Source organism: Aulonocara sp. 'chitande type north' Nkhata Bay, linkage group LG8 (assembly GCF_057382095.1).
Source record: "Aulonocara sp. 'chitande type north' Nkhata Bay isolate Kocher_YH1m ecotype deep benthic linkage group LG8, A_spYH_male_GT1.1, whole genome shotgun sequence".
Taxonomy (NCBI): domain Eukaryota; kingdom Metazoa; phylum Chordata; class Actinopteri; order Cichliformes; family Cichlidae; genus Aulonocara; species Aulonocara sp. 'chitande type north' Nkhata Bay.
The window spans coordinates 6895398-6921454 of record NC_141351.1 but is presented as its reverse complement, the minus strand read 5'-3'; the positions used below and the strand labels follow the sequence as shown (position 1 = coordinate 6921454).

At 42.4% G+C, this 26057-nt stretch overlaps 1 protein-coding gene across 5 annotated transcripts in view; it reads left to right on the top strand.

The window, feature by feature from the left end:
- The window catches only part of grid2ipb (glutamate receptor, ionotropic, delta 2 (Grid2) interacting protein, b), a 39800-nt gene that overhangs the window by 1592 nt on the left and 12151 nt on the right, over positions 1-26057 (top strand). For all 5 annotated transcript variants that reach the window (XM_086303026.1, XM_086303024.1, XM_086303023.1 and 2 more), the window contains exons 3-13: positions 142-471; positions 3090-3244; positions 14452-14733; positions 18514-18599; positions 20198-20267; positions 23066-23218; positions 23351-23506; positions 23938-24089; positions 24254-24388; positions 25430-25515; positions 25777-25900. In XM_086303026.1, the coding sequence (XP_086159152.1) occupies positions 142-471; positions 3090-3244; positions 14452-14733; positions 18514-18599; positions 20198-20267; positions 23066-23218; positions 23351-23506; positions 23938-24089; positions 24254-24388; positions 25430-25515; positions 25777-25900 (1729 nt within the window). The remainder of the gene's footprint in view (positions 1-141; positions 472-3089; positions 3245-14451; positions 14734-18513; positions 18600-20197; positions 20268-23065; positions 23219-23350; positions 23507-23937; positions 24090-24253; positions 24389-25429; positions 25516-25776; positions 25901-26057) is intronic.

Sequence of the window (26057 nt, the reverse complement as noted above, 5' to 3'; positions counted from 1 at the left end):
CTTCAGATCTATACTGCATGCGTAGGTTAATGGGTGTGGAAATGCATGTCATAATATAGTAAGCAGTAGATCTGCACTATTGTGGATACCTGTTGGGGGATATGTTCTGTGGTCAAACACTGAGGCAAATGTCTCGTACAGATGGACATCATGCCAGGTCCAGATGGTCGTTTTGGGTTTACCATTGTGGGAGACTGCCCCCTACTGGTGGAGGACTGCTCTCCTTGTTCTCCAGCTGGCCGTGCAGGCCTGAGGGCTGGGGATTATGTCATGGAAGTGAACGGTATCCCAGTCAGGCAGCACGAGATGGCTGCAGCACTAATCAAGGCATCCCAGGGGAGGACACTCCGCCTGGGAGTGCTGTGCCTTGGGCCAAGGCACAAATGGAGCATCAGCATAGAGGACAGTCAGATGGGTGGAGAGGGGGCGAGACTGGACCGCAAACACAAGGCTCTGGAGTTCAACAGGAAGGTAGGTTTCGCATTAAAAGGTATTTTCTAATTAAAGACAACATTCTCTGCCTAAGCTGTTTTTTTTGTTCCCATGCAACTGTTTTGGAGAGGGCAGGGCTTATTTGACAAAAAAATAAACAAGTATTTCTGTGCACCAAGCAGAGTTTTGCAAAACCTTATATGAATTTAAGGACCTATTATGGTTGCTGTTTATTTCTTCTGTGCCTCTACTGGAATAATTTTGCATGATTCATGGTTAAAATAAAATCCTTATTTATCCTTAAGTCCCTCAATTTGTCCCGTGTCTGAAACAAGCGCCTTTATTTTCAAGGTTTCCCTTACTAAAACCTGTCTTTCTTATGATTGGCCAACCTCCAGAAGCCACATGAAGGGCAGCACCCAGTGCTTCTGAGCTGTACTGTCTGTATATTGTGTGCTTACTGCAGATAACCATATAAAGAAATTTGTATCATCAGAGTGCTTTAGACAGTCAAAGATCAGAGAAGCCTGGTGCTCAACAGAATATGAGCTTTGGGTTAAAAGGGATTACTTTTATATACTTGCCAACATTTTATATATATACTAATCAATTGTACACACTTCAGATGAGGTCAGGGATGTCATGTAACAATGTTTGTTTTTTAAATTTTAAGTTGTATGTGTTTTTAGTGCCTATTTCATGAATATTTAATGTAATCGAATGTAGAATGTCGACATGTTTTTGAGACCAGAATGAATGAAAGTCTATAGTTATCCACCTTCTTATGACAGGCCAGATAGTAACTCTATAAAATCACTCAAAATTCAACAACGTTCTGTTTACAGTCATGTGGAAAAGAAAACACACCCTCTTTCAATTTGAAGGCTTTATGTGTCAGGTCACTATGAAAATATTATTCTGGTTTGTACCAGGTTATCAAATTATTTAAACATAACTTAAAATAAAAAAGCAGCACATAAAATATTACACCATGCTGTTATTAGTTTAAGAAAAACAAATCCAGAATCAGTGTGTGAAAAACTAAGTACTCTACTGCTTCACTAAGTATAAAGATGTAAATAGTCATCAGCAAGAATGAACACCTCTATAAAAGCAAAAGATTTGGTAGCTTGTCTGTTATAACACACCTGAATGCTCTAGTTGTGTGAAATGTGGTGCTCAACAGAAGAAATTGCTGCTACCCATTAGTCTGTGAGGGGTTATAAGGCCATTGCATTTGAAGTACATAATTCCACAGCGAGAAAGATTGTTCAAAAGTACAGAACATTCAGGACAGTTGCCAGTTCCCAGGATTGGACATCCCAGTAAATTTACCCCAAGGTCAGAGGAATCTCAGACTCTTCGGGGTTCACTTATCATGTTAAATCTTAAACTTAAGACTGAACAAATGTGACTTGTTTGGAAGGGTTGCGAGGAGTAAACCTCTTGTCTCTAAAAAGAACATGGCAGCATGGTTTAAGTTTGCAAAGTTGCATTTGAATTCAATTTCACTTTAGCGCCAAATCTCAACAACAGTTGCCTCAAGAAGCTTTACATTGTAAGGTAAAGACCCCACAATAATACAGAGAAAACTCCAACAATCTGATTCCCCTATAAGCAAGCACTTGGCAACAGTGGGAAGGAAAAACTTCCATTTAACAGGAAAATCTCCCAGCACCAGTTGGGGTTCAGTGGAGGGAGTCAGGACAAAAGACACATTGTGGAAAAGAGCCAGAACTTCATAGTAACTAGTAATTAAATGCAAAGAAGTGTATAAACACAGAGTGAGTGAAAAAGGTGAGTGAAGAAGAAACACCCAGTGAAGCCTGCAGTAGCCTAGGCTTACTGCAGTATAACTAAGGGAGGGTTTATGATCAAAGTCTAACTATGTTTCAAACCTAATCTTAAAAGCAGAGACTGTGTCTGTCTCCTGAATCCAAACTTGGAGCTGGTTCCACAGAAGACTGGCCTGAAAGCTGAAGGCTTGCTTTCTTGTCCCTGTCAGTACTCCTGCAACAAAGCATAAGACTTCTGGAAAAATGTGCTTTGGACAGAAGAGACCAAAGTGGAGATGTTTGGCTATAATGTATAGCGTCACAAACACAACATATTGGTACAAACACCACATACCAACTGCAAAACACGGTGATGGACAGGTGATGGTTTGGGCCTATTTTGCAGCTACAGGACCTACGTACTTTGCAATCACTGAGTCAACCATGAACTTTGTATAGCACAAGTGTTCTAGAGTCAAAGGTGAGGCCATCTGTCCAGCACCTAAAACTTGTCTCAAACTGGGTCATGCAAAAAAACAATGATCTCCCTTACTCTACAAAATCTTGGCTGAAAAGTGCTGTAGTTAACAGAGCTATGCATGAATGAATGCCACAACGATAATCATACAGTAAATGATTACTTCAACTTATTGCTACTAAAGGTGGTTCTACAAGCTACTGAATCATGGGGTGTACTAGTTTTTCATACGCTGCTTTTTGGTTAAATAATGACAAGAGAAATGAAAATTACAGCATAAAATATACACAAAAATAAATACTTCTGTTTGGTACTATGCTAAAAACAGTGAGGTCATAGCTTTTCCTCTTTTACTGACTACCCTCCTCTCTACCAGAAGCTACCCTCTTTTGAATCTCCAACAGGTCGACCAGATTTTAGGTGACGATCCCGAAGTGAAAGAGAGACTCTTTGCTGTGCTGAAGCAGTACGCCGCAGAGAAGAAAGTTGAGTGGTTAGCTTCTGTCCTGCCGGACATACTCACCACTGACGAACATCGACAGCTCATCTCCAGCATCAGGTAGGGGACAGAGGTTTGAGCTCACATTGCACAGGTAGGAAGTAGATTAGTCTTCATTGGAGAAGATGCAAAAAGATGCAAACAATGCAAGCAATTTGTGAGTGAGCTGTAAACGTCAAATGCTCTCTAAAGTACGCTACCATACTAGGCCATCTCTTTGTGTTGCATCACAGAGATTTGCACGTGTTTGGTCCTAGTGAGACTGAAATAATCTGCATGGATTGAATTCATGATGACTGTAAACTGGATTTTCCTGCACATTTGGTTGCAGATTAGAGAAATGTGTGGGTTCCATCTGCAACACATGGTAAATCCACAGTGACCCACCCGAGTTTCTTAAACTTTCATTTAAAGAGAAACTGAGAGACTAAACTGACAAGGACGGGTCTATAACTGGGAGCTTAGAGTTTTAGGGGGGAAATGAGGATTGGCAAAATGTTCTGCATTCACTGCATGGAGGTGCCTGTGATGATGAGCCACTCACAGATTTAGTAGAGTACTCGCTTCGTGGAACTACTGGTAGCCATGCTGCTCTCTCTGTCTCTGCAGCCCTTTCAAATAAAAAAAAAATTAAAATAAAATCTGGAGCTACATCCAGCAGGTTTTTTTTTCTTTTTTGAAGATGCGTGGAGGTGGCTTTCTACCAGACAGAATTGTGCCAGGTAACCAAATGTGAACAACTCTTTAGTTATGGGCTGTCTGTGTGCCAAAATAAATCCCCAGACAGTGTGTCCACAGATTCCTCTCCATCCACAAGTCCAGCCAATTGAAGCTTTTATTCTGTTACTACGCTGGCTTCCTTCCTCCAGTACTACTACACCACTTTCAACTCTCTTTCGTGATATTAATATACCGTAAGAAGGGTTTCCATTTGTATGAGGTCACTGCTGAGATAGGCAACAAGATTTTTAGTGCCTTCAATTAGGCATGAATAATCCAAAGCTGAGAGTTGGTATTTGTGCAATGAGGGACACTCCTATCTGCTACAAGGACCGATACCAGCATTAATAGCATCTCTCTGTGGACTTCCATCCTTGCCCGTCTCCCAGCTCTCTTACCTCACTCTCCCTCTCTCTTAAGGGGTGTTTGTGTTTAGCACTGATAGATTGTCCTCTCATTATACCGCTCAGACTGTTTCCCTGCTTTCTCTGTGCGGTGACCATTTTTTTCTTGACACTTGGTGAAGACGGCCTCCTGGCCGCACCGAGGTCCCAGAAGACCTTTTATCCCCCACAGAGGAGCAGCTCAGGAGCAGTGCACGAGCCCAGTATTCTGCTCACTGCTGCTTTTAGACTTGTGCAGACGTTTAGCTGATTATTGAGCTATGGCTGACAGCTAAAGCAATGAACTGCCTGGGGTGAGTATATCCTCCTCTCATTGCTGATATTCTCCAGTGTTGTGTGAAATGTGGCTTCTTTGTGTGTTTTTGCAGACGTTGTGAATTTTTATCACCTCCCATCTGCTGGTGGCTGTGCAGGTGTAATAATGTGAGAGCTTGAGTGGATGTTTAATGCAGTCCTTAAAGTATAGGACAGGCTGCTGCTGCAGCTGCTGCTGATGTTTGATAGATTTTAAATTCATTATCCCCCTGATTTCGGGGATAACAAAGCTCATTTGGACCATTGGCAGTTTATTCATATAGTTTGATGTAATGCAGTCTCACTTGGGTTGATAAAAACTGTTTGTGGTTAACAACACAGTTAACAATGCAACGCTTTCGTGTCTGTGTATGAAGTGACTGGGTGTTCTTAGGATCACTAAGTCTCTGCTTTTAAGGTGTACTCTCTTTTCACATGTGGGTGTGGAGAGGGTGTGGTTCAGTTAATGTCTGTGTGCTAGAATTGGACCATCGTTTTGACTCTGAGATTATGTAAATAATCAGTTGAAAATATTTATTATGTTGTTTATTATTTTTTTAACGGCTAAATGTATACATCAGTCAAAAAATCTCTCATTTGTTGCCATTCAGACATTAAAAACAATTATCCAGATGTGGTCGCAGGCAGTAGTCTGCCTCATCATGCTGCACACTGAGCACAAATCTTGCTTTGTTAGTGGTGCTGATAATGATGGTGTTTAGTTCTGACTGCAGGAATCAGAGGCTGGAGCTTGTTTCTAACGATTCCCGAGCTACTGCTGCACTGTACTCTGTACATGAAAAAAAAAAGAAGCTCCTCACAGGAGCCTTGTACAGCGTCTTCAATGAAGTGAACACAAAGTACAAAGTGGGTACAGTCAAGAGTGGAACAAGTTGCCTCCTTCTATTAGTGTAAACCTTGTTCCAAATGATTAAGCACTTGCAGAATGTGTTTGTTCCTCCAGAACAGTCTGCCGGAGAAGATCGATACTCAATAAATATGTTATAGTATGAAAATAGCTGCGGGACAAAACAAAATGCAGATGGCATTTGATTATTTGGAGAGATCCAGGTGATCGTAATGAACAGATGTCTGTTATATTTTTTTATGACAGAATGTTCTTCAGTTTAGAGAAAGCTTTTCTCGCTAAATGAACTTCTTTGATATCACTTCAACCACCATCCAGCTGAGGATGACAGTTGCCTTCCAAGCAAGCAGCTGCCTCAGGGTATACTGTCTGACCTTTAGATTTTCTGAGTGTGATTGCTTCACAGATTTTCCACAGGTTAAAAAGGAATGATGGTGGTCTTTCAAGTCTCTTTAACATAGTACCCGAGTCTTTGGTGTCTCTGTGGTCTTATGTAGCAGGGCGATGGTTCAGTATCATGCAGGAAGTCCTCTGAAAGGCACCAAAGAAAGAGTTTTCTTTGCATGAAAGAAATAATCAGTTAAGAACTGCATACATTGCAGATGGCCTTTATAAGACCCCCGAGGCCCCTGACAGGGCCAGCCTTATTAATCACGTCAAACCCAGATCATCAATGAACAAGTGTCACGCATTTTTCTGAACCACGTTGTGTATCACGATAGCATTTCTGTGCGACTAGAACAGTGAGTATTAGTCTTCATGCATTTCTGAGCCTTGTCCTTTATGCACAGCTTGCAGGCTCTGGGGGATTCTGCAGTATTTTTAAATACGGCCTTTTTTCTAGCAGCGTTTTTCCTTTTTGTGTGTTTTTTTTTTTTGCCTCGTGGAAATTATAAGTTAAATTAAGTTTCTGATCCTTTTACAACATTTATTTTCTGTGCTCTGAATCATCACTCACTTTTTTATGTTCAGACTATCCAGTCAGTTTGATGGCAAACACACTATCTGGATAGCGGACATATGCTACCACGAACCTGCTGAATTAGTGCGTTAGCGCCGTCACCTCGAGCGTGAGAGGATATTAAAGCGCGATTTCTGCTCAGGAACAGCCTCGCAGAGGTGCTAGAGTGATTGTCCAAGATAGACTCTTTGTTTTTATAAGATGACAAAGACTAAGTTTACTTCCTAATGTCCTAATTTGTTCCTTATTCAATATATTTCTACATTCCTAAATGTAATGAGTTCCTACCATGTGATTGGCTGATTGGGTATTTATTTATAAGCAGCTGAACAGGCATACCTAATAAAGTGGCTGGTGAGTGTATATCCCTTGTAAATAATTTATGTTATATTAATTATCTGGAATTGCTATTTCTTTCATCACTGTGGTCATAGTTTGATTGCAACACTTTAATTTTAAACTGCAGTGTTTTTAATGATCTGCCCTCAAAAGGTCAGAAGGGCAGATGCTCTGCTAACTTTAACAGATCACATCATCTGCCCATCTTACTTATCCAACCTATATGTATTTAGGCTTTGCACCAAACTTCCTTCTCTGCATCAGAGTCACATCTGGACACTCAAAATGAAATGAGGTCTTTGTAGTTTTCTGCTTGTCATTCCTCCCTTCTGAGAAATCTGTCCCTTCCTCCCAGCTTGCTTCCTCCTCCACAACCCTCCTTCAGATAATTATAGATCTCCGTTCTTTATAAATGAGGTCAAATCAGAGCGCTCATTTAGTTTCCAAGAGTTGACGCGGAAAACTTCTTTTGATTATGTTGTTGTTGTTTGCAACAGATAGCTGTGTTTATATGGTGGGTAAACAGCTGCATATATATAAAAAGATGCTAATAGCCACAGCTACACACCAACAGAGATTAGCCTTGCGTAGACAGGTACCACATCTCTGTGTGAGAGATGGGAGGGCATAATAGTGCTGTGATGTGAATAAATGGCAAATAGCAGGCGGGCACAGAGAGCAGAGAAGGGCTGTGTGGGCTGCAACACCTACGGCACTAAGAGAACATTTATTTATATCTAGGGAGTCTGCTTATTGTAGCCAGTAGTCTGTGCTCAGGCAACACTGTCTCAGGCTGCAGATACATCCACACCTCAGCCTGATCAAAGTCTGCAGAGACAGTGACAGCGGGCTAAGAATATGTGTCCTATATCTTTAACTGAGCAGATTTGTTTCAAAGAGACGGTACACACCAGCGCTTAAAAGCTTCTCTAAAACAAGAGATAGGAAAAAACCTCAAAGAAGATTTAACAAATGGTGTAGGATGGCAGGTCGCTTAAAGTTGCAGCATGTGGATTTTTAAGCCTTTAAAAATAATGTTGCTAAACCTGGAGCCTGGCTGATGATTAAGACATTTTTGGAAGCACGATTGTGCAGTTTTCTGCAAATGGCAGGTTATATTAGAGGGGAAAAAGTAATATTTCTGAAAAGTCATATTTATTTAAACTTCTTTGGTGAGACTATTTCTGTGAATATTTTGCCCTGTACCTCAAAACACCCAGAAAACATTGATCTTGCGCATCTGCAGCTGTTTAATTTCCCACTTTGCTGTGATGATGGGGGAGTGTACTCTCAGGCATGCCTGTGGACTTTGACATCACTTTTGGGTGTGGTTTCAGATGGGTGCAAAATTACACCTGTAAACTATGTTGTTTAGCAATGTTGGAAAAACCTCAAAGCTTATACAGTAGAGCTTAGGTAATCCTGACTTTTATGGTTCACATACTCTAAACCTTGTATTTCACATTTCCCATAATGCAGCTTGTTAGCGTTTTAACGATTTAGCGAATTAGTATCCATCCATCCACTTTTTTTAACCTAGACTGGAGCTTGTGTCAGCTGTCATTGGGCGAGATTCAGGGCAGTCCGTTACAAAGAGGGGTAACAAAGAGACGAATCAGTCATTCACACTCGCAGTCACACCTATAGTCAATTTAAAACTCCCAGTTAGCTTGTTAACATGCATCCACACAGGCACAGTGACAACATGATATCATCGCCATGACACAGTCAGTGTCATTTTCTCCACAGCATCAGCTATCAGCTGACCAAAGACCAAAGAGCTTATAGGAAGGAGCTGACACTTAAAATTTCACATATGTCGCTGTCAGAAGTACAATATTTGTTTTGCTGATTTCATCTGATCACTCTATTCTTATGTGTTCTGTGACACCCTTGAAATCGGGAAAAAAAATAATTTTTTCCAATTCAATTCAGTTTTTTTTTATGTGGTGCTAAATGACAACAACAGTCGCTTCAAGGTGCTTAATATTGTGAGGTAAAGACTGCACAAAAACTCCAACAGTCAGACTGTGAGCAAGCACTTGGTGACAGTGGGAAGTAAAAAGTCCCTTCTTACAGGAAGAAACCTCCAGTTTAAATGGGAGTTGTGGTTCGATTTTCCCGGGAAATTTTGCAAGGTAACCACTGGACCAAGTTGGAAATGTCTGAATTCTTTATGCATTTGTACAGAAGCGTCTAGAAAAAAGATGCAAATTGTTTGAATTACCAAGGCCCCACACGGCCTGCCCATTTAGTTTAAAACAGTTGTATCTTGGTGTGTATTTTTGTGCAAAAACCTTGACAAATTCCTTCAGATCATTAATACTGGATGTACGGAGAGAGGAACGCTGAATGTCTATACCAAGGGTAGGCAACTCCAGGCCTCGAGTGCCAGTGTCCTGCAGGTTTTAGATCTCACTCTTGGTCAACACACCTGAATCAAATGATTAGTTCATTATCAGGCCTCTGGGGAACTTCAAGAGATGTTGAGGAGGTAATTTAACAATTTGAACCTGCTGTGTTGGTTCAAGCACACACCTAAAACCTGCAGGACACCGGCATTTGAGGCCTGGAGTTGCCTACCCCTGGGTACACCCATCTGTAAAACATGGTGGAGGCTGTGTCATGGTTTGGGGCTGCATTTCAGCCAGTATTGTTGGAGCTCATGTTAAAATTGATGGAATTATGAATGCAAAAAAATGCCTTCAGATCATGCAATGCAATCTGAAAGGTGTCTGGAAACAGCTTCATTTTTCAGCATGACTACTACGACTACTGTCTATCACCCCTGCCAGGGTAAGGGCAGCCAAAGATAGATCTCCAGAGATTTCTGTCCTGAGCCATTCTTTCTAGTTGGCTCCATCTTTTTTACTTCTGCCTCGAGGTCTCATCTCCAGGTGTTTCTTGGGCAGCCTCTCTTTCGCCTTGAGGGTTCCACCTGAGAGCCTGCCTAGAGATGTTGGTTGGCGGATGGAGTAGAGCGTGCCCTTCCCAGCACCATCTTTGACAATGACAGTGCTCCCAGAAAACACTACCAATGCAGTAAAACCGTACCTGGATAGAAAAACACGCAGCGGAAGAGTATCAGTCATGGATTGACCTCCTCAGAGCCTGTACCTGAGCATTAATGAAGCAGTGTGGGATCATCTTGACATAGAGAAGAGATCAGAAAGCAGCAAACATCCAAAAAGTCCTTCAAGAGGCCTGGAAAATTACTCCTGAAGACTACTTAAATAGTTATTTTACCTTTAGTATAAGATTGTGTACTCCCTGTGCATGCTGGCAAAACAGCTGTGACAGGTTGGGGCACAAACACCACACCTATAGCTGCAGTGGGACGTTGGCAGTAGATGCTTTTGGTGTTGTTATTTGTGACCTTGGAAGATTGTGGCGTCTCCTGCTGGAGGCGGCTGCTGTCATTAAAGACTGCCGCTGAAATGTGCCTGATGGGTTTATACTGGTTGTCAACATCAGCTGCTGTTTTGCAGTTATTACAGTGTCAAATACCACCACTGGCCAGAAGGACAATGGTTCAGGCTCTAATGACATCATTGTTATCTCTACAGGCCTGTTTCTACAGCTTATAAAGAGTGAAAATGTTTTGGGCAGGTTTTTCAAAAACAAGCTCTTCATTAGTTGACAAGTTGTTAACAGCAGCTGTGACCGGTAGGTTCTGGATGTGAGTGAGTCTTCATTATTTGCCTCACTTACAAGTACAGAACAGGGCTGAAGGTGCTGCATATTTTCCTGAATACCTCCTAATAAAGCACTTCAGCAGCCATGGATAATTAAATGCACGCTGGCGAAAAGTCACATCTGCTGTGAAGTTGCTTCTCTCTCTGTCCAACGAGTGTCCTAATTGCTTTATTTAGCTGTCAGAATTGTTGCTGCAGCTTAATTAGCTCCGCGTGGACATGAACAGTGGTAGCTGTTGTTCCTCCCTCCTTTCTGTTTGCGCGTTCGTGGTTAATTGCTTGACTGGTGCTGTTTTTCACCGACCCTGCGCCTCGTCTGCTAATGACTGATTCATCTGATCAGCAGATAAGCGGCAGCAGACAGTCAGAGCACAACAGGCTGGTGTAGGTGGGAATCAAAATGGTTGTTTGTGCAAATATGTGTCCGGCCTCAGCTCACTGATCCAACAATCATCAAATGTTAACTTCAAATGTTTTTGGTGCTCTTTGAATTTTCTACACGTCCTTCACATGTGGTCCTTGAGAAGTAAAGAAAAAGCGTAGTGTTAATAGACTTTATACAGCATGCATTGTTTTCAGGATGTGTAGGCTGCTGCCTTCTTGTGGCAGTATGTGCTTGTGCTAATAAATTCTCAGAGGTGGCGTGATTTCTTTTGGGGTTTTTTCCAGTTCTCACCGCTCATGAGCTGGTTTGGTGTACTGAAAGGAGTAGCTCCACAGTGTAGTGGTTTACACACTCACCTAACAAATGATAGATTCCTGCCAGTGGTGGGAGACAAAAGTCCCCTGGGAGTTGCATAAGGAAGGGCATCAGCTTAAAACAATCTGCCAAATCAAAAAGGCAGAGCCTATCTGCTGTGACAACCTCCTGTGACAACCTGAAAGTAGCCTTAGCATACTTATAGAATTAGATCTCCTCGAATTCATGTGGGGATAAATAACTATCTATATAGACAAACAGTCAGACTCTATACAAGGACTTTGAGGGATCCCTAAATTCATCTACTAAAAAAAGCTACCCCACTCCCTACATTTCAGTTTTCTGCCCCTCGTAAAGAAAAAGCTGAAGGAACTTTTGTGCTCACAGCTACAAACGTATGTATCTGTGATGACCACCATATTAAGAATATCCAATCTAACTGACATAGGTGTGAATGATTGTGTGTCTCTGCGTTAGCCCTGTGACAGACTGGCGATCTGCCCAGGGTGTACCCCACCTCTCGCCCTAAATGTATGAGCATGTAATTATCTATTAATGAAAAAAAAAAAAAGGAAATGAATAGAAAATCCACTTTAAACGAGTGGATGGTGCTATGCGAGCTGTTTCTCCCACCGTGTTCAGTATGTAATCTAAGCTCAACTGCTATTATAAGGTAGAAATGATCGGAATAACCACATAAACATGGGAGGGGGGTTCCTGTTACTCCAGTTTTCTTGGATACTTTGTTTACTTTGTATACCTAATATTAGGATAATTGACTTTTCCAACTGTTTTTTATTTTGGAGCTATGCATATCATAAAACCTGATGATCAGTCATTTAATGTTAGATCATCTACATTTAAGAAATATAGTTCCAGAAAGTGTGTGTGCATGTATGTGTGTGTGGGTGGCTGTCTTGTCTCCTGGCAGCAGTTCTAATCTTTTGAATGAATAGTTGTTTTCTGGTGTGTGTGTGTGTGTGTGTGTGTGTGTGTGTGTGTGTGTGTGTGTGTGTGTGTGTGTGTGTGTGTGTGTGTGTGTGTGTGTGTGTGTGTGTTTGCTGGTGAGTGGGGACTTGTTTTGTTTTGTCTCTTAGTCACTGCTATTGTTTGCAGCACTCCATAAGAAACAGCATGTACAGTTCACTCTTATCCCCCTCTTTGATATTTAGTTTGTTCCCAGTCTGCTCAGAAAGACGAGCAAGAGAACCTCTACATGTTTTCGGTACCAGCGAAAAGTATCTGTAACGCTACGTAGCAAAAATTGTCAAATTCTTACAAACTTGTAAAAAGAAAAAAGAAAAAAAAGAACACAAACCCCCAAAGAAACACCTGAATGATTCAGGTGAGACTTCTGAGAATGTGATGTGGTTACATGAGAACAAAATTGACTTGGTTTGTATCAATCCACTCATTGTGTTTGGAGTGAAGAGAAGGGTGAATGTGACCCAAAGAACAGCATCCCTACTGTCATGGTGGTGGAAGCTTTGTGCTCTGAGGATGTTTTTCTGCCAAAGCTACACGATGACTGTATCGCTCAATTGGAAAGATGGACAAATCTTGGACAAGAATCTCCTTCACTCAGCCGGGGCCCGACAAACGCATCATGGGCAGGTCCAGTAGGACACTGATCCAAAGCATATGCCAAGACAACAAAGGAGTCCCTCGAGAAGAAGAAGCACATCATAGTCTCGAGGTGAAGTAGCATTAAGAATTTGGAGAAGATCAGGAAAGAGGAGATCTGAAAACTTAGCTCAAACCTAGCAATAGCTATAAGAAATATCTAAAAGCTGTGCTTGCTAAGGATGGTTACTCCACCAAGTAACAAATGTGATCAAATACTTATACCTCATTAAATGCACATTAATTCATAAGTGTTACACAATGTTTATTTCTATTATTGTGTGTGGATAACGTAGCTTTCGATATCGGTCGTCATAGATCATAACCCTAGAGAAAGGCAAAACCTAACTCTTTGGGGGGAGAAAAACAGATGTATAGTTTTAGATTATTAGATTATTTTCTTTGTTCTGGGAGAATAATACCATTAAATCTCAATTCTGATTGGCTAGGATTAGGGCTAGGGTTATGTAAAAAACATTCCATTGTTAGATACATCGTTTGTAAGCGGTTAAAATAATGAATTCATCCCCTCTGGATTGTTGCAATGTGTCTTATTGTTTTTACAGCATAAACCAGATAAATGCTCCCACTCTCGATGCCAGCTGCATGTCCCACCCCTCCATCTGACAAGCCAGCACGGCTACTGTTTGAAACCCTTCAGCACCCCAGCAACCAACTGTAGGCTCCACAGGGGATAGTTACTCATCACTCATGAGTGATGACGACTAACCCTACCAATGTTCAGCTGCTATAACATATCAGTCACTGTGACTGCTTATGTTTAAAATGTTATATTACAAGCATAACATTTCAAGTGTTTGACTTTTCTCAAAGTAAGACTTCAGGAAAATAACTTTTATCGATGTCATAGCTGTATATTGATATTTAAATGAAAACAGTAGGTGTTTAGTAGGAAATCACATTGGATTACAAAATAAAAAAACATTGTGATTTCATACAGTTTAACTCAGTATTTCACTGTAATTGATGCCCCTGCTCCTATTTTATCCCAGTGCGTTACACTTTGCGTTTCCTTGTCAGGGCCTAGGTGGATGAAATGACAGCTTCCTGCCTCAGTTGTAGGTGATGTGTAGACGGAAGTGTAGGAAAGACCGAGAATCAGTTGCTGTATGGAGAGAGAGAGAGAGAGGAGAAATCCCTTGCTCACTCACTCCCACACCTTTTTCTCATGCTGTATTCTGGCTCTGGTACCCCTGCTGCAGCAGTAAGACTCCAGCAAGCAGTGAGTGACGCCACGATTTCTTCACCGTCTATTTCCTCAGAGAAAGATTGCATCAAATTCAACTTCTTTTCTTTTTCAGTCAGGGGAAAGACTCTCCATTCAGTCAAAACCTTTTCATCTTTTCTTCAGATCTGAGACATGAAGATGGAAGCCTGTTGAGCCGAATCTGTGCCGACTAGGACTGTGAACATTTTCTCAGTAGAGTTTGAAGTATATCATAACTTTTAATCTCTTCCAACACTGGCTGTCATCGCTCTCAGAGTCGTGATTGTGGAATTTGTGTCTTTAAAATGGATCGAGGTGGATCTGTGATGTAGATCCATCCTCTACCCATCTCTTTGCTTTTCGTAGAGGAACTCTTATGGAAAAACAGTTAACACCAACCAATTTGTTTTCCTCATATGCTGCCATGTTGGCCAGAATCTTCATTCCCAAGAAGCACCGGCAGCGCTTCGACGACACCGTCTCCCAGAACGTGATCAACCGACTCTGCCGCAGCAAGAGCATCAGCGAGCCGCATGGCAGAATCCGTCGCAGTCGGAGCGAGGATCACTCCGACCGCCACCGCGGGTCCAAACGGGCCAGCTCAGTGCCAAGGGATGGAGGAGAACCCGGAGGGAGGGGAGAAGCAGAGAGAGACAGGGGCTTAAGGAAGTCCGTCTCAGGGATACCCGTGCATCCCCCCATTGGACCCAATCAGAGGTAAGCACACATATCAAACACAGCAGGTTTCACGAGTCCTTTCGCTCTGTTTTAAGTGTTGTTAACTGTTAATTCATAATCCAAGAGCCGAGAAGTCCCTTTTAAAAATTATAGCAGAATCCAGGGACTGCTTTATCTGTTAACGTGTGCTAAAACTCCTCTTCCTCAGAGTTTTATAAAGCTGCACTTAGAGCAAGTCTGTGCATGCACGAAGATGTTCACACACAGCTGCGTATTTGTTTCATTTAACAAAACATCACATTGTAACCATCTTCTACCATCTTCTTGGTTGTTTCTTGGCAACCATCCTACATGGGGTAGACCCCCCCCCCCCTAACCATTTGACACTTTTCCTCCACCCACTAACACACTTGATTACACGACTGTCCAGTTAATAACACCACAGTGGACATGGTGCAGCACAGGACTGTGGCAGTAAATCTCTGTAGCGAGCTAACTAATAAAATCCTGGGGTCTTTGAGTATTCAGCAACAGGAGGTCTTAAAAAACATGTGGCCCTTTATGACAAATGTGATCATACAGGCCGGGCACAATGCAGCAGGAAGTGAGCTGATTGTGTTAAAGGGGCATCATGTGTCAGTAAGAAGTCGCGCTGCATTGCTGGTGCCTTCCATGCACTGAATAAACCCAAAAGACTGTTGTGTAACACTGTTGTGTCTCCACAGTAACTGGAAATATGCATAGAGCAGTGAGAGAGAGCGAGAGACAGAGCTAGAGGTGGGAACAGAGAGATAGATATAGATATCAACAGAAAAAGAGACGAACAGAAGTAAGGAGTAAGGAGATGTAGAGATGTAGATCGATGGCAATGAGAATAGAGAGATGGGGAATACAGGTAAACGGAGTGATAAAGAGTGATATGAGGTGATGATATAGATGCAGTCTATATATCTATATCTAGACGAAATAATATAGACAGAAGGAAATGAATATAGATAAAACATATAGGAACGAGAGAATTCAAGAGACTGCATAACTGAAAACTGAAAATCTGCATAAATTAAAGTGAGCCTCTGAATCCAAGAGATTATTTAGGTTTCCTGACATCATCAGGACAATGTCCCCCAGTTTTCCCCATTTCCAGTTATCTGGCAATACTAAGGAGTTGTCAAAAAAAACCCTTCAAAAACACTAGATTTTGGATGTGGATCTAGATAGACTGTGAAAGTTAGTTGCTTCTAAGTTGCGCCAAACTGTCCATAACTTCATTAGTAATCCTGCCAGACAAACAAACCGACCACAAAAGCTGATTGGCAGAGGTGAAGAAACAGTGACAGACAGATGGCTGAAGGCAGGGAGATAGAAATAGACCGAGAAACATGGTGAAATTTCGGTAGGGAGATGGAGAAAGGGAATCAAATCAAATCACTTTTTATTGTCACATCACATGTGCAGGCACACTGGCACAGCACATGCGAGTGAAATTCTTGTGTGCGAGCCCCACAAGCAACAGAGATGTGCAAACACAACAACACAAACGAGCAAAATACAAGAATGGCCAACCTGAAACTAATAAATATATGTACAATATATAATAGTGTATGCATTTCTGGATGTGTATACTAAATATTTTCCTACGTGTGTGTGTGTGTGTGTGTGTGTGTGTGTGTGTGTGTGTATACACATTTTTACAAATTAAATAGTAAAAAAATAAAATAAAATAATAATAATAATAATAATAATAATAATAAAATATATAAAATATACAGAGTTGAATATGTGCAAAACAAGTGGCATTTATATACAGTGTGGAGTGCATAATGTTGAAGTTCCAGTAGTGAAGCTGAGGTGTCTATGACGTGTTCAGCAGTCTGATGGCCTGGTGGAAGAAGCTGTCTCTCAGTCTGCTGGTACGGGACCGGATGCTGCAGAACCTCCTTCCTGATGGAAGTAGTCTGAACAGTTTATGGCTGGGGTGACTGGAGTCCTTGATGATCCTCCCCGCTTTCCTCAGGCACCGCTTCCTGTAGATGTCTTGGAGGGAGGGAAGCTCACCTCCAATTATCCGTTCAGAGCACCGCACTACTCGCTGGAGAGCTTTGCAGTTGTAGGCGGTGCTGTTGCCATACCAGGTGGTGATGCATCCAGTGAGGATGCTCTCAATGGCACAGCGATAGAAGGTCCTGAGGATGCGGGGGCTCATGCCGAATCTTTTCAGTCTCCTGAGAAAGAAGAGGCGCTGCTGCGCCTTCTTCACTGTTTTGTTTGTGTGTACTGACCACGTAAGATCCTCAGCCAGGTGTACGCCAAGGAACCGGAAGCTGCTCACTCTCTCCACAGCAGCGCCGTTGATGGTGATGGGGGTGTGTACTTCTCTGCACCTCCGGAAGTCCACTATCAACTCCTTTGTCTTTGCGACGTTGAGGGTGAGATGGTTGTCTTGACACCAGTGGGTCAAAATCACTGGAAATCAAGCACTATAGTGTGGTAGCTGTCTGCATAGTGTGTGTACAATGTGACGGTTGTTGATGTACCAGCAGACTGACTGATACCTTTTCAGAGTGCATTCAGCTGAGGTCATGTGAAATTATACATAAGTGTATGAAGCTCTGCTGGTGTAGCCCGGAGGGAATGAGGAGAGGCCTCAAGCAGCCTGATAGTCACAGACACTTAGTTTGTCAAGTGTGCTCAGAGCTGATGCTTCTTTTTTTCTATTCAGCCCTCAAACACACACACAAATCCACATTCAGCACCCAGTGTGCCTTTCTGCATTTAGCTTGGCTTACATAAGAGCGTATAACCACGGCTATCAAAGAATAGGTTTGTCTCTTTTCTCTTGTTGTCTTTTTTGCCTTCCTCCTGTTTATATACCAAAGCAGCGTTGCCTTTAGTTATCTCCATGGCAACGCTCCACGGATAGACTGAACGAGCCTCATCTTTGATACACCGGGAGGTTTTCCGACGCATATTCTTCCGACTGGGGTGAATGAGAGAGAGGAGCCCCGCATTCAGCAAAATGTCAAAGCTATTCTGAACATGTCCCAAATTTTTTTTATTAAAGCCGGAAACAAAAAACAATGTCTGGCATTCAAGCAGGACTGATTTGGGTTACGTTAGAAAAATGTCAGCTTGGATCGAGGCAAACAGAGGGTCACGTCTGTGCTTGTTCAGACTCCCACTTACAGGAAGTGACAAAAGCAAAAACGAAGCGCAGGCAGGATTGTAAACAACAGCGAGTGAGTGCTCACTCCAGGGACAGCTGGGCTTCCCATTCATTCATTCACAGCCATCAATGCTGTTAAATGACGTCACGAGCAACACTGAGAACTCGCTCGTCCGATTTTGTTTGACTGATCACTTTTACAAATTCCACACATTTTCCACTTCCAGCTTTTTCTTCCTTTGTTTGCGTTTTAGACTGTTCAGATTTTGGCTAAATGGGTGATGAGGGAATCAAAAAAGCCCAAAAAATAAATTACAGGTTTTGGTTACTGCTCAAATTGAAAGTTTTTAAGTCGGTTAAAGGTGCTGCTTTTGGAGGATGGATTGACGCAAACACAAGAAATTCGAAAATGTGATTCAGCAGAGAGCGTCGGCTGAAAGTGTTCAGAACAAAGGAAAAATGCTTTGGACATAAATGCCATGAATGCGCTCTGCTTCATGTAGAGTTTGTGTCACCCTCTTTGAAAGTTGAAGGCCAGTAGACAGGCACAAAGCTTTTCGTTGTTAGAAACATTTAGTCACGAAGGTTTTTCAGAGAGCTCTAAATCCGAATGAATGAACTGCTCATCTCACTTCCTGCCTGCATCCCTTCCTCAGGATCGTCCGTGTCTACAGGGGGAAGAAGAACTTTGGCTTCACGCTGCGGGGTCACGCTCCCGTCTGCATCGACTCCGTCATCCCAGGTACTGCTTCTATAATGAAACCAAGTACAGTGCAGTCCTGACTGACGCCTCCTCTCTTTGTGTGGCGGCTTTTCACTCGTGCGCCGTTCTGCGTTGTGGGCGGTGAGGGGGGCAGATGTATTTTACGCGGGTGAGGCTGTTGTGGTGCCAGCCGCTCGGGGCCGAAGGTGATCAGGAGGCGTTTGTGTGTGTGAGAGACTGTGAGTGTTGTCGGAAGTGGACTTATCTGACTCACTAGTGAAATGCTAACAGGCTGTGCTGTGCGGCAGCAGGTACACCTGTGGTCAGTCAGTGCCGCACAGATGTACTTTATATTCTGTTTATTGCTCTTCCTGTGCAGTTTAACTGGTCATAGGGTGGAGGAGTAAATCCTTTGTACATCAAGTCATACTGCAAATATATTAGTGTCATATACTTACAATGAAGGGCACTCAAATGCTTCTGGGACTGAGGACAAGACAAAACAGCTTGCTGTGGTAATCATCTCTTCTAGAGCTTACTTACCAACAGGTTTCATCGTTAATATTTAAGCCATGCAGAAAACGTCATCTTAGATAAGATAAGATAAGATAAGATAACTCTTTATTGTCATTGCACAGAGCTGTCAGCTTGGGGTTTTGTGGGCAGTTAAATGCCTGATAGCAATCTAGCCAGCCTAGCTGTTGATCTCCTTGTCTAACTCTGGCCAAACATGCAATTAGGCTGATTTCCCATTTGTTCTTTTTCTTATTGTCGACTATTTCTACAAGCAGCCGTGGTTTAATATGTTTTTCCTTTATAGACTTGCATCAACATATAGGGTGACTATAAGGCTGAACGACTCTCACAGGTGGTTTTTGCTTGTTTTATTAAAGCTAGCTTTTAAATCTAATTTCCACTTAGAGCTTATGTGAAATATTCATAATTACTTTCTTAAGTTTCCCGCAGTAAAAGGTTATTTAATTCACAGTTATTGCTTTTTGAAGCAAAACTAGCAGACAAGGAGGCTGTGAAGCTACTGCTGAGGGAATTTGCCAGGTTCCTTGGTGAGGAAGGCGGTGTGCGTGTGCGTTGTGTGTGTGTTTGACGATGACGGCACTGCTCCCGCCCACCATCATCCCCCACCAACATGTGCTGAAACAGCCAGAGCGGACTGACTCAGTGGGCCCTTGTGGAGGTGGGTGGCATAGTTCTCATCGTGATCTGACCACAGATTCTTTGCCGATAGCCCGGAAGCCACAACCCCGTTTCCCCATTAAGACTTTACTGCATCCAAAAGAACAAGAAAAAAAAAACAAATGACATGACAGCTCCTCATCCGCAGTGTGCTGACAGATGAGGAGGCGATGGGTACAGTCCAGTCAGAACTTATTCTGCCAGGGATTGTTTTGACAGCACTGTTTCCTTACGTAATAAGATTTAGCATGGAGCTCATCTTGTTTGTTGATGGGCTTTGTTGGCTCTCATACACAGATTGACAGCATCACATTAGTCACCATCTCTCCCCCCGTTGTGCCCGTCTGTTCTGTGCACCTCGTTAGCTGGAAGGATTGGTTTCAGGGGTTTTTTTCAGTCTCTGATTGATGTTTGATTTTCTGCCATCTTTGTCGACCTCTCAGATAGTCCTGCCGAGGAATGTGGACTGAAAACAGGCGACCGTATCCTCTTTCTCAATGGACTGGACATGAGGTTTGTCTTTAATGGAAATTATTGTTAGCAGCAGTAGTAGTTTGTAGTATTTTGCCTTTCCCTGCTGCCCGAGTTCTTGACCTTACACAGTATATTTAGACATCAGCACTTGTCTTTCTCCAGCAGAAGCCATCTGCTGCCATTTATTCTGCCTCAGTTTGAAAAACAGCTCTCACTGAGCCAGATAATCCATCACAAACACATAACCCTTCTGATTTTTTTCTGACGTAGATTCTCCTCGATATTTTCACAAGCACATGACGCTCATAGTTTCTGTGCTGAATTTTATGAGATTTTCATCATAGAAACAGTTTGTGGACTGTGTCTTCAGCTGTGCACTGCAAGACCATAGGTTTTAGTAACTGTTCATCACTACCCAAACAAATCTCACATTAAATAGACAGTTTTTTTGGCACACAATTTAAAGTCTAGTTATCAGACTCTTTACTTTGATGCAAATCAACATATGTATATCAAAGAAAACACAGAAAGCCCTAGACATGCTTGAGTGCTGTCTGTAAGAGAACAGTGTTTATTGCTTTCAGCTGTTTACAGGATTTCTTCCTCTGATTTACCTGGAGTTTCATAAAACGATCTAAAGCAGCAGGATCCATATGAGTATCCCCACTCTGAGGGAGTTGCCTGCATTTTTATATATTGCACAGCAGCACTAACTTTATTGATCAGTCAACACAAGATAAGACGAGTCAAGACCTTACAGGAAATCTTTCATTTCTACAACTCACAGCACGAATGATGGTGTTACTGTTAAATTTGTTACACAGTGACCGTTTTCAGGCTAAATTCTGGCATTAAGTTCAATGTCAGGACGTACAGCAGTGTTTTCATAGAGTCATTATTTAGTTCAGGGATGTGTACCATAACTATATCTGTTACTATCTATCTCGCCTGTTATCTTTATATATGAGCAGAATTTTTAGTGTTTTGAAAAACCCACAAAGATAGCATTTTTTTTACACCAGCACGTTTTATCAGCCCTCAGCAAAAGCCTTGAGTCAGTCCTCATTCTTTATATTTTGCTGCCAATGAGCCAGACTTTCTTTGTGGTCTTGGGGACTTTTTTCATGTTGAACCACTTAACACGGACCTATGAGTCATTCAAGCATTAAAAAAAAACATCTAACTGAAGGGATGAATCAGTGTTGTGTCTACACTAAGCAAAGAATCCATTTTAAATTGTATCTTTAGATATTTTGTTACTAGCAGCCTGTTACAAAAACACATAATGTCCAATCAGAAGGGTTCTCAGTGGAAAGATAAGATAAGATAAGATAAGATAATAAGAAAGGTGGCTGTCAAGAAGCCATTCTCAAGGAAGGGAAACAGGGAGAAAATGCAGAAGTATACCAAATTAGACAAGAACTGGTCTGAAAAGCAGTGGTAACAGGTCTGAGTGATGAAATTTGACAGGTCTGGATCAGATTTTGGCCAGTATGTAGAGAACGTCAGAAGCAAGATGCTGGAGTGAATGTCTGTAGCCATCTGTAAAACACAGTGGAGACTGTCAGCTGCAGTAGGGGATCTAATAATGAGCACCGAAAAGTAAAGTCGGATTTTATTAAAAACGTGGTTATACCAAATATTGACTTTAAAGCTAATTAAAACTGTGCAAACAAAATGATGTACCTATTCGCATTTTCTAAGCAAAATATGATAATATGACTGGTGGTTCAAGACTTTTGCACAGTACTCAGCTCTTTTTTATTGGATATTTGACAATCAGATCTCCACATTTTCAAGTAATTACATCTCCAGGAAAAATGGGTTCTTACAGCCCATCCTGAGGGGTATGTGAATGAAGCGCTCCTTCACATACCTTGACACGTGTGCAGGTGCCCTATGCGCGCATGGGCTGATGAACGTGATCACAGCCTTTATGTAAACTGAACTTTCCTCGTGGGAGTCACTGTAGTTCTTCTGTAGACTTGACAACTTCTTGACCTTCTCCTTCTCGTGAGTGAGTGTGGGAGTGCACATAAGAAATCTGAATTTGAACTGTACATGTGCGAGCTCAGCAAATACACTATACCAAGCAATACATCAGACAGTATTTCCATGTGAGGAAACAGCACTACTTATCCTGTCACCCTGATAACCATGTGAAAGAAGAGTCACAGCGCATCTCCCAGGCTGCTTGATGTACTCATTTGATTGGCAATGTATAATTTCGCTGCTCTCCCTGATAACATGCTGCTGCAGCCGTAGGAGGTGATCAGGAAAACAGTGGGAGGTGCTCGCCAGCAAGAAGGAGGAAAAGAAAGTACAAGAGATTTGGACGTTACAGTCTAGTGTTTACAAAGCGTCTGCAACAATGTGGAAAATGATATATTTGTTATAATGATGGAAACAATTATTTTTGCAGTCCTCATACCTTTAAGGTAAAAAAACAACAACGTGTATTTGTTAAAACTTTGCAGTACGTGATTACCAGGGCTTATATTTGGATTCATAGTGTCTGTGTACATCACATAAAGAACAAGATGCTCTCACATATTGTACCAAAATATAGAAGTAAGTGTGGGAAGCTTCTCGTGGCTTGCAAGGTGTCTTAGAGCAGCAGCAGTGTTTCTGGGCAGACTGAAACAAAATATTTTTTATTATATAATCCTGTTAAATGTAGTTTTTATGTATGTCTGCTTACATAATTTTTCAATTTCAATACTTATCTTAGTATTACATAATAACACAGTGATTCTGCTGGTTTGTGCACATTGCTTCAGTCCTTCTATTATACAGCTAACAGCCATCGTCTCTCCTTTTTGTTCCCCTTGCTTTAGGAACTGCTCCCATGAGAAGGTGGTGTCTATGCTGCAGGGCAGCGGGGCAGTGCCCACTCTCGTGGTGGAGGAGGGTCCATCTGACTTTTCTTCAGACCAAACAGATCCAGATGAATCCTCTAGTCTGGCCCCCACCACATTGCCACGCTCTAGGTTAGCACACCAAAAATCTGACACTAGACCTAGCCTGTAGCAGTGTATTAGTTTTGAATGAAGGAGAAGGATTAGTTCAGTAAGTAGGAATGGAAAAATTAATGTTTGGTTTCCTCCATACATGCTGTCCAGGTCTCCTGGTCTCAGTTCTCTGCAGTGGGTTGCAGAGATTCTTCCACCGAGCATCAAAGTCCACGGGCGGACTTTCAGCCAGCAGCTGGAGCACCTGCTGACCATCCAGGAGAGATACAGTGTCTGCAAAGCTTTAGAGACATTCTTCCAGCACAGGTCAGTGAGCAAAGGGACAGGGAGCAGAGGGTTACAGGGTTACAGAGGAATCTGTTAGCAAAAGAAGACATGGATTATTGAGCAAATGAAGGGTTAGCAGCGGAAGCAGGAAGTTACAGCTTAAGTTAGGTTCTGATACGGGATGATGAATTAGCTCAGCACATGATGCAAACATGTGAGGCAGCAGGATTAAAATACCACTGTTATTCAACTCTATATGCATACAGCGTACACCCAACAACATAAATCATACCATAAGTGACATCTTTGTTATCCTCCCACCCTTTTCATTGCTCTCTCCCAGCGTCTCTTTTTCAGCTTTACATGGTACAAAGAATATCAAATAAACCCTTGCACTGAATGATAGTCAGCCATGAGCAGGAATTATATAAAGAAGACAGTGAGTGGATATGGAGCACGTGTGTTTGCAGGAACGTGGACACCCTGATCGTGGACGTGTTTCCAGTGTTGGACACTCCAGCCAAGCAGCTGATCTGGAAGTTCATCTACCAGCTGCTGACCTACGATGAACAGGAGCGCTGCCAGGGCAAGCTGTCTCGTTTCCTTGGCTACAAGAGCAACGGTGAGGCATGAAACGAATGAGAAGTTGAATTGGATTTTTATCATGATGTACTATCGATGTTTATCGTGCTTTTTATATAAATAGCAAAGTAGAGCCAATCTGACCCTGTGTGTGTGTGTGTGTGTGTGTGTGTGTGTGTGTGTGTGTGTGTGTGTGTTTTGCAGCATTATTAGAGCCTGACAACGGTCCAGAGCACCACCGGCGCAGCAGCTCCATGCGGGTGACGGGGTCGTCGTACCGCAACAACGCCCGAGAGAGGAGCTCTGATGACTGCATCATCGGGACTCACCTAGGAATGGGTATGCTTATGCACGGCAACGTCCCAGCGGGATAAACATGTTCAATGAGAGCCTGTTGTCCTTTAGCACAAAATCATTATAATTCCAGAAATTGTTCAGCTGGGTTTGATACAAAGGTTTTAAAAAGCCTTCGAGCTCCTTCCTGCAACACATCTGCTACAATATAACCACTTTAAGCAATTTATCTTGTCGTCGGGCAACCTTTCTTTGATGTAAAAGCTTTAATAAGCCACTGTAGGCTACAGCGCAAAGACAGCTGGAAGACAAAGTTAGCAATTAAAGGTAGAGCCGGTGAACATTTAGCTGATGAAGATGAAGATTTTTTTCCCTCGGGAGGCAAAAAAAGAGAGACTTGAGTGGGAACGTTGCTTCGTCACTGCTGGATGAACTGAAATGGTGTCGTAACAAGGTTGTTTGCCCCAGGTGACCAACACAGAATGTTAATGCCGCTTTAATGAAATCTGTAAAGCAAGAGGGATTTAAATGGGGTTGTTATTGCTAATAAGCTGTGTGCTTATTTAAATCTGTGTTCCCATCGTTATAACACAACTCATACAAGAGAAATCGATGATGAGACCGTAAATGGGGATTCCTGATGAAGTTACTGTACTATTCACCCGCCGCTACCTAAATTCCCATTGATCCAGGTCTCATCAGAGATAAGTAATGAGGCTTTATTTGCAGTGGCCAAGTCCCAGGTGGGAATGTGTGTAAGTGTTTGAGCTCACATAGGACTGCTACTAACAAAAAGAAAAAAAGTCATCACCAGGTCATACATTACATCCATTTCTCAGCATCCGTTTGCTTTTAAAAACTTCCCCAACCTCTCAGTTTGAAACAGTGTTTATTTCCTGGCTGTTTCAGGCTTCAGGTACTTTACTTTTCCCCAGTTTTCCATTACCATTGCTAACCCCCGTTGCGGGACCTGAGCTTTTTTTGCTCCTTCTGCGCTGTTCTGCTCTGCTTCATCCGCTCTCCTCCCAGGCTGGAGGTGGATGGTGGATGAACACGTGTCACTGTTCATGCTTTATTGTGCTTTAGGAATTCATATCGATGAATCCGGGAGCCCGGAGGAGAGGCAGTCAGGAGATGGAACCTCCTTCCCCGAGTCCCCTGACCTCAATCATGTAGGTATACCCGCAGCTTTCCCGCGCCTAGCTCCTCAGCGACTGGCATTTACGGAACGCTAGCTATGATCTCTGTGCTCTCTGGTCTCACTTGATTTGAAGGTTTGCTGATCATTACTATTACTTTGATAATTGGTCAGATGTGAGTCTGCAGCTTAACCGAAAAAAAAAAAAAATTAAAACACTAATAAGCAGCAGACCTTCAAAGAAAATGTGCCCAGCAATAATGTGCTAATGAGATGATCATGCCTTCATCTGTAGATGACAGGTGTGTATACGGAGCTGGAGAACGTGTACGCAGGAAAGAGTGTGCCTCCACTGCAGTGCGGCTCCTCACCAGAGCCCGAGAGCCCTCTCTCTCCCCTCACACTCCCCACCCTCACAGGTATTCTGGGTTCCTAAAAACTCACCGCATCCACACGCTTTCAGATACATGCTTTCATCTTGCTGTTTTAAGCCACCAGGGTCCCATATTTGCATAATGAACAGATAAAATGACATGCAAAGTGATAGAAGCCGATCAGTTTTGGGCCTTGGTGGCA